At 44.7% G+C, this 14,178-nt stretch overlaps 1 protein-coding gene across 1 annotated transcript; it reads right to left on the bottom strand.

The window, feature by feature from the left end:
- Positions 1-429: 429 nt before the first annotated feature.
- Positions 430-1,537, bottom strand: LOC101867528 (gamma-gliadin-like). The gene has a single exon (XM_044596604.1). It carries the CDS (start codon positions 1,448-1,450, stop codon positions 593-595), a length of 858 nt encoding a protein of 285 aa, XP_044452539.1. The 5' UTR covers positions 1,451-1,537; the 3' UTR covers positions 430-592.
- Positions 1,538-14,178: the final 12,641 nt, after the last annotated feature.

Genomic DNA, 14,178 nt, shown 5'->3' with positions numbered 1-14,178 from the left:
AACTTTGGTTTGATTTTCACCTCTTTGGAGTCCCCTAAAATTTGCTTTTGAAGAATGCTTCGGTGCCACCAAACTCAAAATTGCACCAATGCAAAAATATTCAGATTAACATTTAGAGTGATGGATGGTTTCTAATCAGCCTCTTGTTTTGGTGCTAAAATGGCCCTTTCACTTCTAGACATTGAAATACATTGAATTATTATTGTGTGCAATGTTCAGGAAATCCCTAACTGATAGCGCTCGGTCGGCTTGGGAGCAGTAACTAATATATCAATCAACCTATTAACTGGATTAATACATCGACCATTAATCGATAGATTAAATAGTAACCTGCCAGCAGAAGTAGCTAGCTATTGATGTGTAAGGCTAGGATTGCGGTTAGGAACGAACATGAAAATAAAAAGTAAATGGAACAGTGAAAAGCGAAGCTAGCAAACAAGAACTTTGTTTGTGTTTTATTCTGAAGCTTGAACTAGCTCTGGTCGGGGTCACACATGATGGTGCACGCCACTTTATTCCTCATCGCTACAAAGACTGGTGCATCAGCTAAGCAACGATGATCCATCTACCTATTAGCATAACTCTTCATTTTTCATTGTCCACTGATGCCGGCGACTATGCTGGCAAATGGTGCGTTGATGGTGGAGCAGTCAGGTCGGACATACACGTTGCACATGTTTGGAAGGGTTCTCAATACCAATGACCTGATCACCTCATATTGAGCTGGTTGTTGAGGTTGGATGATGCCCTGACCTTGGACGAGCTGAAACAGTGGCCGGAGGATCTGTATGCCTTGTTGTTGTTCTTGCTGCATGACGATGGAATGCACGACGCTATGGATGGCTGCACACTGGAGCTGGCGAGGAATCTGTGCTAGTTGTTGGCAACATTGTTGCTGCATCACCTGGCAATCACTTCGTGGCAAGATCATTGACACGAGGGATGACACCAATGACACAGGGTTGCATTGCTGTAAGAGGTAATTCTTGCAAGGGTTCATCTGTTGTTGTAGATATGGCTGAATCAACGGTTGTTGTTGCTGGGGGAATGATTGTTGCGGTTGTTGGGGCTGGGGAAAAGGTTGTTGTGGTTGCTGTGACTGGGGAAATGGTTGTTGGGGTTGTTGAGGCTGGGGGAATGGTTGTTGTGGTTGTTGGGGAAATGGTAGTTGGGCTTGTTGGGGCTGGGGAAATGGTTGTTGTGGTTGCTGGGGCTGCGGAAATTGTTGTTGTGGTTGCTGGGGCTGGGGAAATTGTTGTTGTGGTTGATGGGGGAATGTTTGTTGGGGTTGGGGAAATGTGTGTTGTGGTTGCTGGTAGAATGGTTGTTGGGGCTGGCGGAATGGTTGTTGTTGTGGCCATTGTACTTGGCCGCTGGGGTCGACCTGCATATTCGCGGTGGCGATAGTTGTTGCCATCGCAAGGATTGTTAGGATGAATAAGGTCTTCATGGTGGATTTGTGTTGGCTACTACTTAATTGGATTTGATACTTGTGCTCTAGTTGTGTGAAGGATGGATGATGGTATGGAGTCTACATATTGCATCCTTTTTATAGCTACCATGGTTAGGTTTCTTTTCATTATAGCTTTTATTTTTTTAAAGTGATTTGATGCTTATCAAACTGATTATTTGGTGTGTTGTGTTTGGTGGCACTACATACAAATGTAATTTTGGAGTGGTCATCAAAGTTGCCTTTTATTGTACATATCATCTAAGAGTGACGAAAACATGATAATTGGCACTGACTCATCTTATCGACTTTACATGTCAAACAATTATCTGGATTGCAATCCTTTTGGATCTAAGTTTATCTTGTTGTACAAGTTGTTAGACATAAACCAAATCTTCATAGCTTGCTGGGGACTAAATTTGTATCCTTGTGCATGTTGTCAAAGATAGATCAGGCTATTCTAATGTTCATTCTGTACTCTTATTTTTTTTAAACTAGCTTGCAGTGTTGTGTAGTATAATGGTAAGATGAACAAGCTGATACGACTCATCAAATTCTCCTTTTATGTCAATGGTAGTAATGTTGTACACATTCTCAATACATGACTCATCATATTCCCTTTTTATGTCAATGGTTGCAATTATGTGCAAGTTATTAATTAATATTGGACTAGTAATAGCTTTACATGGTCTTAATTGATTCACTCTAAATTACATTTGAAGGTTTGTTCTCGCTTTAATTCATTAATTTATTAAACTAAGTTTGTATGTATTATTTGTAACATTTGATGCATTTAGTTGAAGTTATTCATGATAACTGTTTGGTAAAAGCTTTATTTTGACTATAAGCATGAGGAGAATTTAACACGGATTGCAACAAGGAAATACAATAAAAACTCCGAATAGTAGGTTCATTAGTATCTAGAGTTTTGATCTCTTTAATCCCACTTTTATAAATTTTAGCATCAAGATCTAAAAACTCCGAATTTTTGGAACGCCTTCTAGGTAAAGGTGGATCATATTCAGTCCCATCATTATCAAGATTCATATTGCAAAACAAAGATTTAATAGGGGACACATCAATAACTTTTAGATCTTCATCTTTATTATCATGGAAACTAGAAGAACACGCTCTTATAAAGGAATCTTTCTTAGCACGCATCCTAGCGGTTCTTTCTTTGCACTCATCAATGCAAATTCTCATGGTTTTGAGAGACTCATTGATATCATGCTTAGGTGGAATAGATCTAAGTTTCAAAGAATCAACATCAAGAGAAATTCTATCAACGTTCCTAGCCAACTCATCAGTCTTATGCAAATTTTCTTCAATCAAAGCATTGAAATTCTTTTGCGAAATAATAAATTCTTTAATATTATATTCAAAATCAGAGGGCATTATTATAATTTCCATAAGAATTGTTGTAGGAATTACCATAATTATTAGAGGAATTACTAGGATAAGGCCTAGGATTAAATTTTCTCTATACGCGTTGTTACCAAAATTGTTCCTACCAAAAAAAATTCACATCCTTAGATTCATTATTATTCTCAATCAAAGTATACAAAGGCGTATCATTTGGATCAGAAGAAACACTTTTATTAGAAAATAATTTCATAAGTCATCCATCTTTCCACTCAAAACATTAATTTCTTCTATCACATGCACTTTTTTATTAGTAGATCTTTCAGTGTGCCATTAAGAATAATTAACCATAATATTATCTAGGTGTTTAGTAGCTTCTCCTAAAGTGATTTCCATAAGAGTGCCTCCCGCGGCCGAATCTAAAAGATTTCTAGAAGAAAAATTCAATCCGGCGTAAATTTTTTGTATAATCATCCACAAATTCAAACCATGTGTTGGGCAATTACGTATCATTAATTTCATCCTCTCCCAAGCTTGTGCAACATGTTCATGATCAAGTTTCTTAAAATTCATAATATCGTTTCTAAGAGAGATGATCTTAGCGGGAGGAAAATACTGAGAGATAAAAGCATCTTTGCACTTATTCCACGAATCAAAACTATTTTAGGCAAAGACGAAAACAAAGCTTTAGCACGAACTCTAAGAGAAAAAGGAAATAGCTTCAGTTTAACAATATCATTATCCACATCTTTCTTCTTTTGCATATCACACAAATCAACGAAGCTATTTAGATGGGTAGCGACATCTTCACTAGGAAGGCCGAAAAATGGATCTTTCATGACAAGATTCAGCAAGGCAGCATTAATTTCACAAGATTCAGCATCGGTAAGAGGAGAAATCAGAGTGCTAATAAAATCATTGTTGTTGGTATTGGTAAAGTCACACAATTTAATGTTATCTTGAGCCATCATGACAAGCAAGCAATCCAACACACAAGCAAACGAGAAACGGGCAAAAAGAGGCAAATAGAGAAAGAGAGGGAGGATAGAGAGAGAGGGCGAATAAAACGGCAAGGGTGAAGTGGAGGAGAGGAAAACTGTAACACCCCGGATATGATTTTCCCAATATGTACTCCAACTCTTGCCGTTTCCGGCGTTAAGTTATTTTATTTTCTCGGGTTCGGGTCTTTGTCTCCGTGTGTTGTTATCATTGTCATGCATCTCATATCATGTCATCATGTGCATTGCATTTGCATACGTGTTCATCTCATGCATTCGAGCATTTTCCCCGTTGTCCGTTTTGCATTCCGGCGCTCCGTTCTCCTCCGGTGGTCATTTCTACCTTTCTTTCGTATGTGGGGATTAAACATTTCCGGATTGGACCGAGACTTGCCAAGCAGCCTTGGTTTACTACCGGTAGGCCGCCTGTCAAGTTTCGTACCATTTGGACTTCGTTTGATGCTCCAACGGTTAACCGAGGGACCGAAAAGGCCTCGTGTGTGTTGCAACCCAACACCTCTCCATTTTGGCCCAAAACCCACCAAAACCTTCTCCATCATCTAGAGCGTTCAATCACAATCGCATGGCCGAAAACCGGACTCCATTTGGAGCTTCCTAGCTCCTCCTACCTATAAAACTAGACCTCCCCCCGAAATTTCGGGTCAAAACACCCCTAAACCTAGCCTCTTCCTCCTCCCGCCGCCGGACGTGTCCGGAGCGGACCGTACACTTCCGCCCGCCGCCGCCCGACCTACCGCCCTCCGCCATGTGGCGCCGGCGCGCCCCACATCGCAGAAGCCCGCCGGGCCCAACCCCGGCCCCCGCGGCCCGCTCCGCCCCGCCTCCTCTCCGGCTCACCGCGCCGCCCCTCTCCTCCGTCTTCAGCGACCCGCGCTACCGCGCCACAGCTCGACCTCGCCGGCGACCGCGCCGCTCCGGTCACCGCCCCGCCGCGCTACCTCGTCGACGACCGCGGCCGCCTCCACCTCACCGGCCGGCGCCGCCCACCTCCGGCGCCTCCCTCTCTCCGGCCGCCTCGTCGTCCAACTCTGGCCAGCCCAAATCCGGTGACGAACCTCAGACTCCATGCCGCTACAGTACTCGCGAGATCCCGATCTGGATCTGGAAACTCCCTCTCGGTTGACTTTCTCGTCCCTAACCCTAGTTTTTGTGCGTTTTTCATCATGCTATATCTCCGCATCTGTAGCTCCGTTTTGGGCATATAGCATATCAAAATGTTCATCTTAGAGAGTACATCATTTCATCTCATTGCATCATTTTCATTTGAGTTCATCTTGATGCCCGAATGCTGTTGGAAGAGTGCTATTTGAGATAATTGTCAGATCTGATGCTCCAATTAGATATTTGTCATTTTTGCCATGATTATTGTGTGCATGATATGCCCCTGAGCTCTACATGAGTTTTGTTATATGTTTTGCCATCTATCCAGAGGTGCAACCCATGTATTTTTGTGATGTGTGTGGTGACTAGCACAAGCTTGCAAAGTGGAGCATTCGTTAATGCTGATTTCAGGGACTTAGCATTTCCACCAAGTCCTTGGACTGGTTATCTCAGTATGCCATATGTTCATGTTGATTCCTAGTGATCCGTGCCTCTTTTGAGGATGATCAGTAAGGATGTTTTGTTAATCTTGTAGTGCTATATCCATCTATGTCTTTGTTTGCAATTATGGAGCACCCTAGATTGAGTCAATCGAGCTCTACTTTTGCTATTTCGTGAATCTGGGCAGATTGTCTACTTGTTAGCAATTTTACCGAGGATGTTGTAGTTGATCCATGCATGCTATGTTATTGTTCGTGCCATGTCTAGCTTGTATTTTGTGTATTCTTGATGTGTGTATGCTTAGATTGTTATGACTTGCTCTGTAGTGAGTGCATCGAGCTCGTAAACATGCTTACTTGATATCTGTTTCAGCATGCTCCAGTTTTCACTAAGTCTGAGAACTGATTATGTTTTTGCCATGTTCGCATGCTTCCACATGTATTTTCTGATCCCTTTTCGCTCAAGGTCACTAAGGGACTTTTGTTAAGCTCTTTGAGTACCTCCATGTCATGCTTTACTTTGTCATGTTCAGGTCCTGTAGTATATTGTTTTCATGCTCCAAATAGTGCTATCTGAACTGAAATTCCAGACAAGTGTTAATTTCACTAAGTCTGAAATCTGTTTATCAAATGCATTTTTGCCACACTTGTTTGAACCTGTTAATGGATGAATTGGCCGTAGCTCAGTGCTAGTATTTTGTTAAGCATCATGAGTGGATCCCTGCCATGTATTTTTTTTGTCATGTTTGGGTGCTGTGGAATGTTCATCTTGTTGCATTTAGATGGCTACTTGCTGTAAATCGCAGAACATGGTCATATTTGAATTGCTTGCCATTTCCAAACCGTAACTCCGATTCCGGCGTTCTTTATATCGTTTTCAAGCGATTTCATCTCACCTTTACAGTGGCACACTTGTATTTCCATGTTGAGGCCAGGTTCATTCATTCCTCGTCAAGTCTTGCATATGCATCCCATATTGCATCCCGCATAGCATATCATCTTTGCATCATGTTGTTTGAGTTTGCATGTGGTTGATTGTGTCCTTGTTGCTTATTTGTCTTGTTTGGGTAGAGCCAGGAGATGAGTTCGCTAACGAGGAGCCCGTTGAGTTTGCTTTCGAGGATCCAGTCAACTCAGACAACTTTGCAGGCAAGATGATCATACCCTTGAAATCACTACTATCTTTGCTTTGCTAGATGGTCGCTCTTTTGCTATGCCTATGCTACGATGCCTACCACTTGCTTATCATGCCTCCCAAATTGCCATGTTCAACCTCTAACCCACCATGTCCTAGCAAACTGTTGATTGGCTATGTTACCGCTTTGCTCAGCCCCTCTTATAGTGTTGCTAGTTGCAGGTGAAGATTGGAGACCGTTCCTTGTTGGAACATTATTTACTTGTTGGGATATCATTATATTGCCATGTTATCTTAATGCATCTATATACTTGGTAAAGGGTGGAAGGCTCGGCCTCTCGCCTAGTGTTTTGTTCCACTCTTGCCGCCCTAGTTTCCGTCATATCGGTGTTATGTTCCCGGATTTTGCGTTCCTTACGCGGTTGGGTGATAATGGGAACCCCTTGATAGTTCGCCTTGATTAAAGCTTTTCCAGCAATGCCCAACCTTGGTTTTACCATTTGCCACCTAGCCTCTTTTTCCCTTGGGTTTCCGGAGCCCGAGGGTCATCTTATTTAAACCCCCCCGGGCCAGTGCTCCTCTGAGTGTTGGTCCATTCTAGAGCCCCTTGCAGCGCCACCTCGGGGAAACTCGAGGGCTGGTTTTAGTTGTACGAATTGCTTATCCGATTGTGCCCTGAGAACGAGATATGTGCAGCTCCTATCGGGATTTGTCGGCACATTCGGGCGGTGTTGCTGGATTTGTGTTAACTTGTCGAAGTGTCTTGTAGAACCGGGAAACCGAGTCTGATCGGAATGTCTCGGGAGGAGGTCTATTCCTTCATGGACCGTGAGAGCTTGTCACGGGCTAAGTTGGGACTCCCCTGTAGGGATTTGAACTTTCGAAAGCCGTGCCCGCGGTTATGGGCAGATGGGAATTTGTTAATGTCCGGTTGTAGATAACTTGAACCTTAACATAATTAAAATGAATCAACAGTGTGAGTTACCGTGATGGTCTCTTCTCGGCGGAGTCCGGGAAGTGAACACGGTGTTGGAGTAATGCTTGCCGCAGGATGTCCTCTAGTTATTCGTTCGCGCTTTGCCTCCTCTTCTCGCTCTCTTTCGCGAACAGGTTAGCCACCATATATGCTAGTCGCTTGCTGCGGCTCCACATATTTACCTTGCCTTACCCATAATCTTAAATAGTCTTGATCGCGAGGGTGCGCGATTGCTGAGTCCCTGTGGCTCACAAATTACTTCCAAACCAGATGCAGGGCCTGATGACTCCGTTCCAGATGACGCGCTTGAGCTCAAGTGGGAGTTCGACGAGGACTCACGCCGATACTATGTGTCTTTCCCTGATGATCAGTAGTGGTGCCCAGTTGGGGGTGATCGGGACCATGTCGCACGTTGGGTTATCTTTCATTTTGGCGCCGTAGTCGGGCCATGAGTGTTTGATTGTTGTAATGCTATTTATGTACTTTGATTGACGTGGTGAGTGTAAGCCAACTATGTATCTCCCCTTTTATTATCTATATTACATGGGATGTTGTGAAGATTACCTAACTTGCGACATTGCTTTCAACGCGGTTATGTCTCTAAGTCGTGCCTCGACACGTGGGAGCTATAGCCGCATCGAGGGTGATACAAGTTGGTAATCAGAGCCTTCCCCAACCATAGGAGCCCCATTGCTTGATCATTTTTAGCGGCCGAGTTGAGTCTAGAAAAATGTTTTGAGTCATTTAGGAATTATATATCGGAGAGTTTAGGAATTCTTTTTACTCCTCAGTCTCCTCATCGCTCTGGTAAGGCATCCTGACGTAGAGTTTTGACTCTTCTCTTCTCAAATTTCACAAAAAAATAGGATCATGTGGGTATCTTGGAATCGTTCCGATGGCTTTGTGACGAGAACATTGTTCTTGGTGCCTCCTGTCTTTAGGGGTTGTGGCAGTGTCCTGGGGAGTTGAGCTCCGAGGTGTTGTCATCACAATTTTATCGTTGCAGTTCTGGAATACCTGAGTTTAGCATGCCGACATCGAAAATCTCTTTTATGCTGTTCGTTGGTGAGATAACCTCGACGCCACCCAATACTGGGGCGGGAGTTCGGGAGTATCGCCATAACTTGTATAACGGATGCTTTTCGAAGGTTGAGGTAGATGGTTTTCGAAGTTTTTCTCGGTTATGTGTTGAAGGATGGATACAGCTGGATGTAGGAATTGCTAGATTTGGGTGAGATATTATGCTTCCCCTGTATCCCCAACACCTGATTGCATAACTGGAAAGGTTCGGGAGTTTCATAGGTGGGAATTCTTGTAGCTCTAGCTCTTCTTCCACGGATATTTGGTTTGAGATTGGGATTTCTTACCGAGTATTCATTCTTGATCCGTACCTTGTTGGTTTATTCCTCTACCTAAATTCTAAGTGGCTTCTCAATTTATGGATATGTGACCATTTCTAGTGGAATGCATTCGTTCATTTTGTTCGGATGTGAAAACTATATGTTGCAATTTCAACCCATTTGATTCAGCTTCAATATTTATCTATCAATGTGCTAACGGCTGTCACCCTATTCAGGATGGCTCCCACTAAGAGCACCAATCAGAATTAGAATCAGGATCCGCCACCGCCTCCTCCTCCTCCGGAGGCATGGCAAGCTGTGATGGCCGCAACCAATGCAAACACATAGTTGATCATGCAAATTCTTCAAGAGCGCAATCAAGCGAACCAAGGCAACCAAGGCAACAATCAGAATCACTTTGCTACACTCAACCAGTTCCTTGCTAATGGGCCAAAGACTTTCAGCAATTGTGTTGAGGCAACTGATGCTGACGATTGGCTTGTGGATCTGGGCAAGCATTTCGAGTGCAGAAACGTCAGGCCTGAGGACTTTGTCAAGTTCGCTTCCTTCCAACTCAAAGATCAAGCTGTAAAATGGTTCTAGCAGTACAAGGATTCTAGAGGAGGTCGTGTGATTACCAGGGATGAATTCCGTCAAGACTTCAAAGCTCATCATATTCCTCAGAGCGTGGTTGAGAGCAAGCGTGAGGAATTCCACAACCTGAAGCAAGGCTCTTTGTCTGTCTATGACTACAACAAGTTGTTTCAGAAGCTCGCCCGCTTTGCTAAGCAGGACGTCCCCGACGAGAAGAGCATGATATACCAGTTCAGGGGTGGTCTTAGGGAAGAAATTCAGCTAGCTCTTGTCCTCTTTGAGCCCTTGAGATACGATGAGTTCTACAACATGGCATTGAAGCAAGAGGCCGCTCAACTGAGGTGTGATGCTTCCAAGAAGCGAGTCAGAGATGCTACTCCTTCTTCCTCTACTCAAGTGGCCAAGCAGCAGAAGCATTGGCTTCCTCCTCCTCTGTTCCGTCAGCCGTATCAGAAGAGCAAAGGTGGCAGTGGATCTTCCCACCCACCCAACCCTGGCTTTCAGAACAAGACTTCGTCTCAAGCTCCAAGATCAAGTGCTCCGTATCACCGTACGCTTTCAGAGGTCACGTCCAACAAGTGCCAACAGAAGGGTCACTATGCCAACAAATGCTTCAACCAGAGGCGTCTTCCTCCTCCTCCTCCTCCTGTGAGATCGGCAAGTACAGCTGTGGTCAAGCATAACCCCAAGCTCGCCAAGGTCAACTTGATGAACACAGCTCAGGCAGAGGAATCGTCAGATGTCATCATGGGTAACCTTCCTATTAATGATATTCCTGCAAGAGTTCTTTTTGACACTGGTGCATCACATTGTTTCATGTCGAGACCTTTTGCATCTAAGCATGATTTTGTTACTCAAGTGTTGTCGAAACCGTTGGCTATTGTCTCTCCGGCCCGTCAAATGATATCTCGAGTATGTGTTCTGGATGTTACAATCACTTTGGGTGACTATAAGTTCTTGTCTTCTCCAAACGTTCTTGGTGACTCGGACATTGATCTTATTCTCGGAATGGATTGTCTTTCTAAGCACAAGGCTCAGCTTGATTGTGCAGCCAGGCAGATTCAATTGACCCATTCGTCTGAGGATGTAATTGTCTTTGCCGCTCGGGATGATACCATCTGTCTATTTTCTCTCAATGACAAGGGTGAACTGGATGCCATCTCAGAAATTCCAGTCGTTTGCGAGTATCAAGACGTCTTTCCAGAAGAGCTTCCAGGAATGCCTCCCCACCGGCTAGTTGAATTCGTCATCGATCTTGAGCCTGGCACGGAACCTGTGTGCAAGCGTCCTTACAAGCTTGGACCTGAAGAGTTGAAGGAGCTGAAGAAGCAACTCGATATTCAAGAGAGAATGGGTCTCATCCGATCTAGTTCTTCTCCGTGGGGTTGTGGTGTTCTTTTTGTGAAGAAGAAGGATGGAACGGACCGACTTTGTGTCGATTACCGTCCATTGAACAAGGAGACCATCAAGAACAAATACCCACTTCCCAACATCAATGAGCTGTTCGAACAACTCAAAGGTGCCCAAGTATTCTCGAAGCTTGATCTCCGTATGGGTTATCATCAGATTCAAATCCGCGAGGAAGATATTCCCAAGACGGCTTTCAGGACAAGCTTTGGTTCATACGAATACACTGTCATGTCTTTTGGCCTCGTCAACGCTCCTCCGACTTTCTCTCGCATGATGAACTTCATCTTCAACGCCTACACCAATGATTTCATTTTGGTCTATCTCGACGACATTCTGGTCTTTTCGAAGAACAAGGAAGATCATGCCAAGCACTTGCATTTGGTACTCGATAAGCTGAGGGAACACAAGTTCTACACCAAGTGCGAATTTTGGCTTGATGAGGTTCTTTATCTTGGTCATATCATCTCTGCCAAGGGCATTGCGGTGAATCCTGAGAAGGTGTCTGCAATTGTGAATTGGGAACCACCTCAGAACGTGAAGCAACTCCGTAGCTTCCTCGGTCTCGCAAGCTACTGTCGAAGATTCGTTGAAAACTTTTCTAAGATCGCGAAACCTCTCTCAAATCTTCTCCAGAAGCACGTCAAGTATGTTTGGTCTCTAGAGTGTGACATTGCTTTCAACACTTTGAAAGAGAAATTGGTCACTGCTCCAGTTCTGACTCTGCCTGATGAATCCAAGCCGTATGAGGTCTTTTGCGATGCCTCTCTCCAAGGTCTTGGCGCAGTGTTGATGCAAGAGAAGAAAGTTGTGGCTTATACATCTCGCCAGTTGACTCCCAACGAGAAGAATTACCCCACTCATGATCTCGAGTTGGCGGCAGTTGTGCATGCTCTTTTGACTTGGAGACATCTCTTATTGGGAAGAAAAGTGGACATTTTCACTGATCACAAGAGTCTCAAGTACATCTTCACGCAGCCTAATCTCAACCTTAGGCAAACTCGATGGGTCGAAATGATTCAAGAGTATAATCCGAGTATCGAGTATACTCCAGGCAAGGCCAATCTGATTGCTGACGCATTGAGCAGGAAGGCTTATTGCAACAGTCTGATTCTCAAGCCTTATCAACCCGAGCTTTGTGAAGCTTTCCGCAAACTTAATCTGCAAGTTGTTCCTCAAGGTTTCCTCGCCAACCTTCAAGTCTCTCCTACCTTGGAAGACCAGATTCGCCAAGCTCAGCTTCTTGATGCTATGGTGAAAAAGGTGAAGATTGGGATTGCCAAGAGTCAACCCAAGTACAAGTGCTACCGCCTTGATGACAAGGATACTTTCTTCTTCGAGGATCGTATTGTTGTGCCCAAAGGTGACCTTCATAAAGTAATCATGAACGAGGCTCACAATTATCTCCTCTCCATCCACCCTGGGAGCACGAAGATGTATCAGGACCTCAAGCAGGCTTATTGGTGGACTCAAATGAAGCGCGAGATTGCTCAATTCGTGAATGAGTGTGATGTCTGCAGAAGAGTGAAGGCAGAACACCAAAGACCAGCGGGTCTCCTCCAACCTATTGCCATTCCAGAATGGAAGTTTGACCACATTGAGATGGACTTTGTGACTGGGTTTCCAAAGTCCAAACGTGGAAATGATGCTATATTCGTTGTCATCGACAAACTCAGTAAAGTGACTCACTTTCTGCCTATCAAAGAGTCAATCACCGCAGCTCAATTGGCGGATCTCTATACCTCTCGAATTGTCTCTCTGCATGGTATTCCACAAGTGATCTCTTCAGACCGTGGCAGCATCTTTACCTCCAAGTTTTGGGATTCTTTTCAGAAGGCCATGGGCACCAACATCCGCTTCAGCACAGCTTTCCATCCTCAAACTAGCGGTCAAATCGAGTGTGTCAACCAGATTCTTGAAGATATGCTCAGGGCTTGTGTGATCTCCTTCGGCATGAAGTGAGAGGATTGTCTCCCTTATGCTGAATTCTCCTACAATAACAGTTTTCAAGCAAGTTCGGGCAAGGCCCCATTTGAAATTCTGTATGGCAGGAAGTGCCGTACCCCTCTCAACTGGTCTGAAACCGGTATACGTCAGCTTCTGGGAAATGACTTAATCACAGAGGCAAAGGAAATGTGCAAAGTCATTCGAGATAACCTCAAAGCAGCCTAATCCCGCCAGAAGAGCTACTATGATAGTAAGCACCGTGATTTGGCTTTCGAGATCGGAGATCATGTTTACCTCCGCGTCTCTCCTATGAAAGGTACTCGTCGCTTCGGTATCAAAGGGAAGCTTGCCCCTAGATACGTGGGACCTTTCAAGATTGTCAGCAAGAGAGGCGATCTCGCCTATCAACTCGAGCTTCCTTCAAACTTTGCAAATGTTCATGACGTGTTCCATGTCTCTCAGCTCCGAAAGTGCTTCAAGACTCCTGACCGCACCGTCAACTTCGAGGACATTGAGCTCCAAGAAGACCTCTCTTATTGTGAGCACCCCGTGGCTATTCTTGAACAGACAGAACGCAAGACTCGCAACAAGTCAATCAAATTCCTCAAAGTCAAGTGGTCACACCATTCCGACCGTGAAGCTACCTGGGAACGCGAGGATCACCTCCGTTCTGAATACCCGGCGTTCTTTCAGTCCTAGATCTCGGGACGAGATCCTTTCGTAGTGGTGGAGTGTTGTAACACCCCGGATATGATTTTCCCAATATGTACTCCAACTCTTGCCGTTTCCGGCGTTAAGTTATTTTATTTTCTTGGGTTCGGGTCTTTGTCTCTGTGTGTTGTTATTGTTTTCATGCATCTCATATCATGTCATCATGTGCATTGCATTTGCATACGTGTTCATCTCATGCATTCGAGCATTTTCCCCGTTGTCCGTTTTGCATTCCAGCGCTCCGTTCTCCTCCGGTGGTCATTTCTACCTTTCTTTCATGTGTGGGTATTAAACATTTCCGGACTGGACCGAGACTTGCCAAGCGGCCTTGGTTTACTACAGGTAGGCCGCTCGTCAAGGTTCGTACCATTTGCACTTCGTTTGATGCCCCAACGGTTAACCGAGGGACCGAAAAGGCCTCGTGTGTGTTGTAGCCCAAGACCTCTCCATTTTGGCCCAAAACCCACCAAAACCTTCTCCATCATCTAGAGCGTTCAATCACGATCGCGTGGCTAAAAACCACACTCCATTTGGAGCTTCCTAGCTCTTCCTACCTATAAAACTAGACCTTCCCCCGAAATTTCGGGTCAAAACACCCCTAAACCTAGCCTCTTCCTCCTCCTGCCATCGGACGTGTCCGGAGAGGACCGGACACGTCCGCCCGCCGCCGCCCGACCTACCGCGCTCCGCCATGTG

The sequence above is a fragment of the Triticum aestivum genome, chromosome 1A, assembly GCF_018294505.1.
Source record: "Triticum aestivum cultivar Chinese Spring chromosome 1A, IWGSC CS RefSeq v2.1, whole genome shotgun sequence".
In the NCBI taxonomy this organism is placed as follows: domain Eukaryota; kingdom Viridiplantae; phylum Streptophyta; class Magnoliopsida; order Poales; family Poaceae; genus Triticum; species Triticum aestivum.
The sequence above is the reverse complement of the archived record's forward strand: the minus strand, read 5'-3'. Positions and strand labels throughout refer to the sequence as shown.

Bases quoted from the DNA above. Each gene is read 5' to 3' on its own strand.
- LOC101867528 (XM_044596604.1), bottom strand. From the start codon at position 1,450: ATGAAGACCTTATTCATCCTAACAATCCTTGCGATGGCAACAACTATC.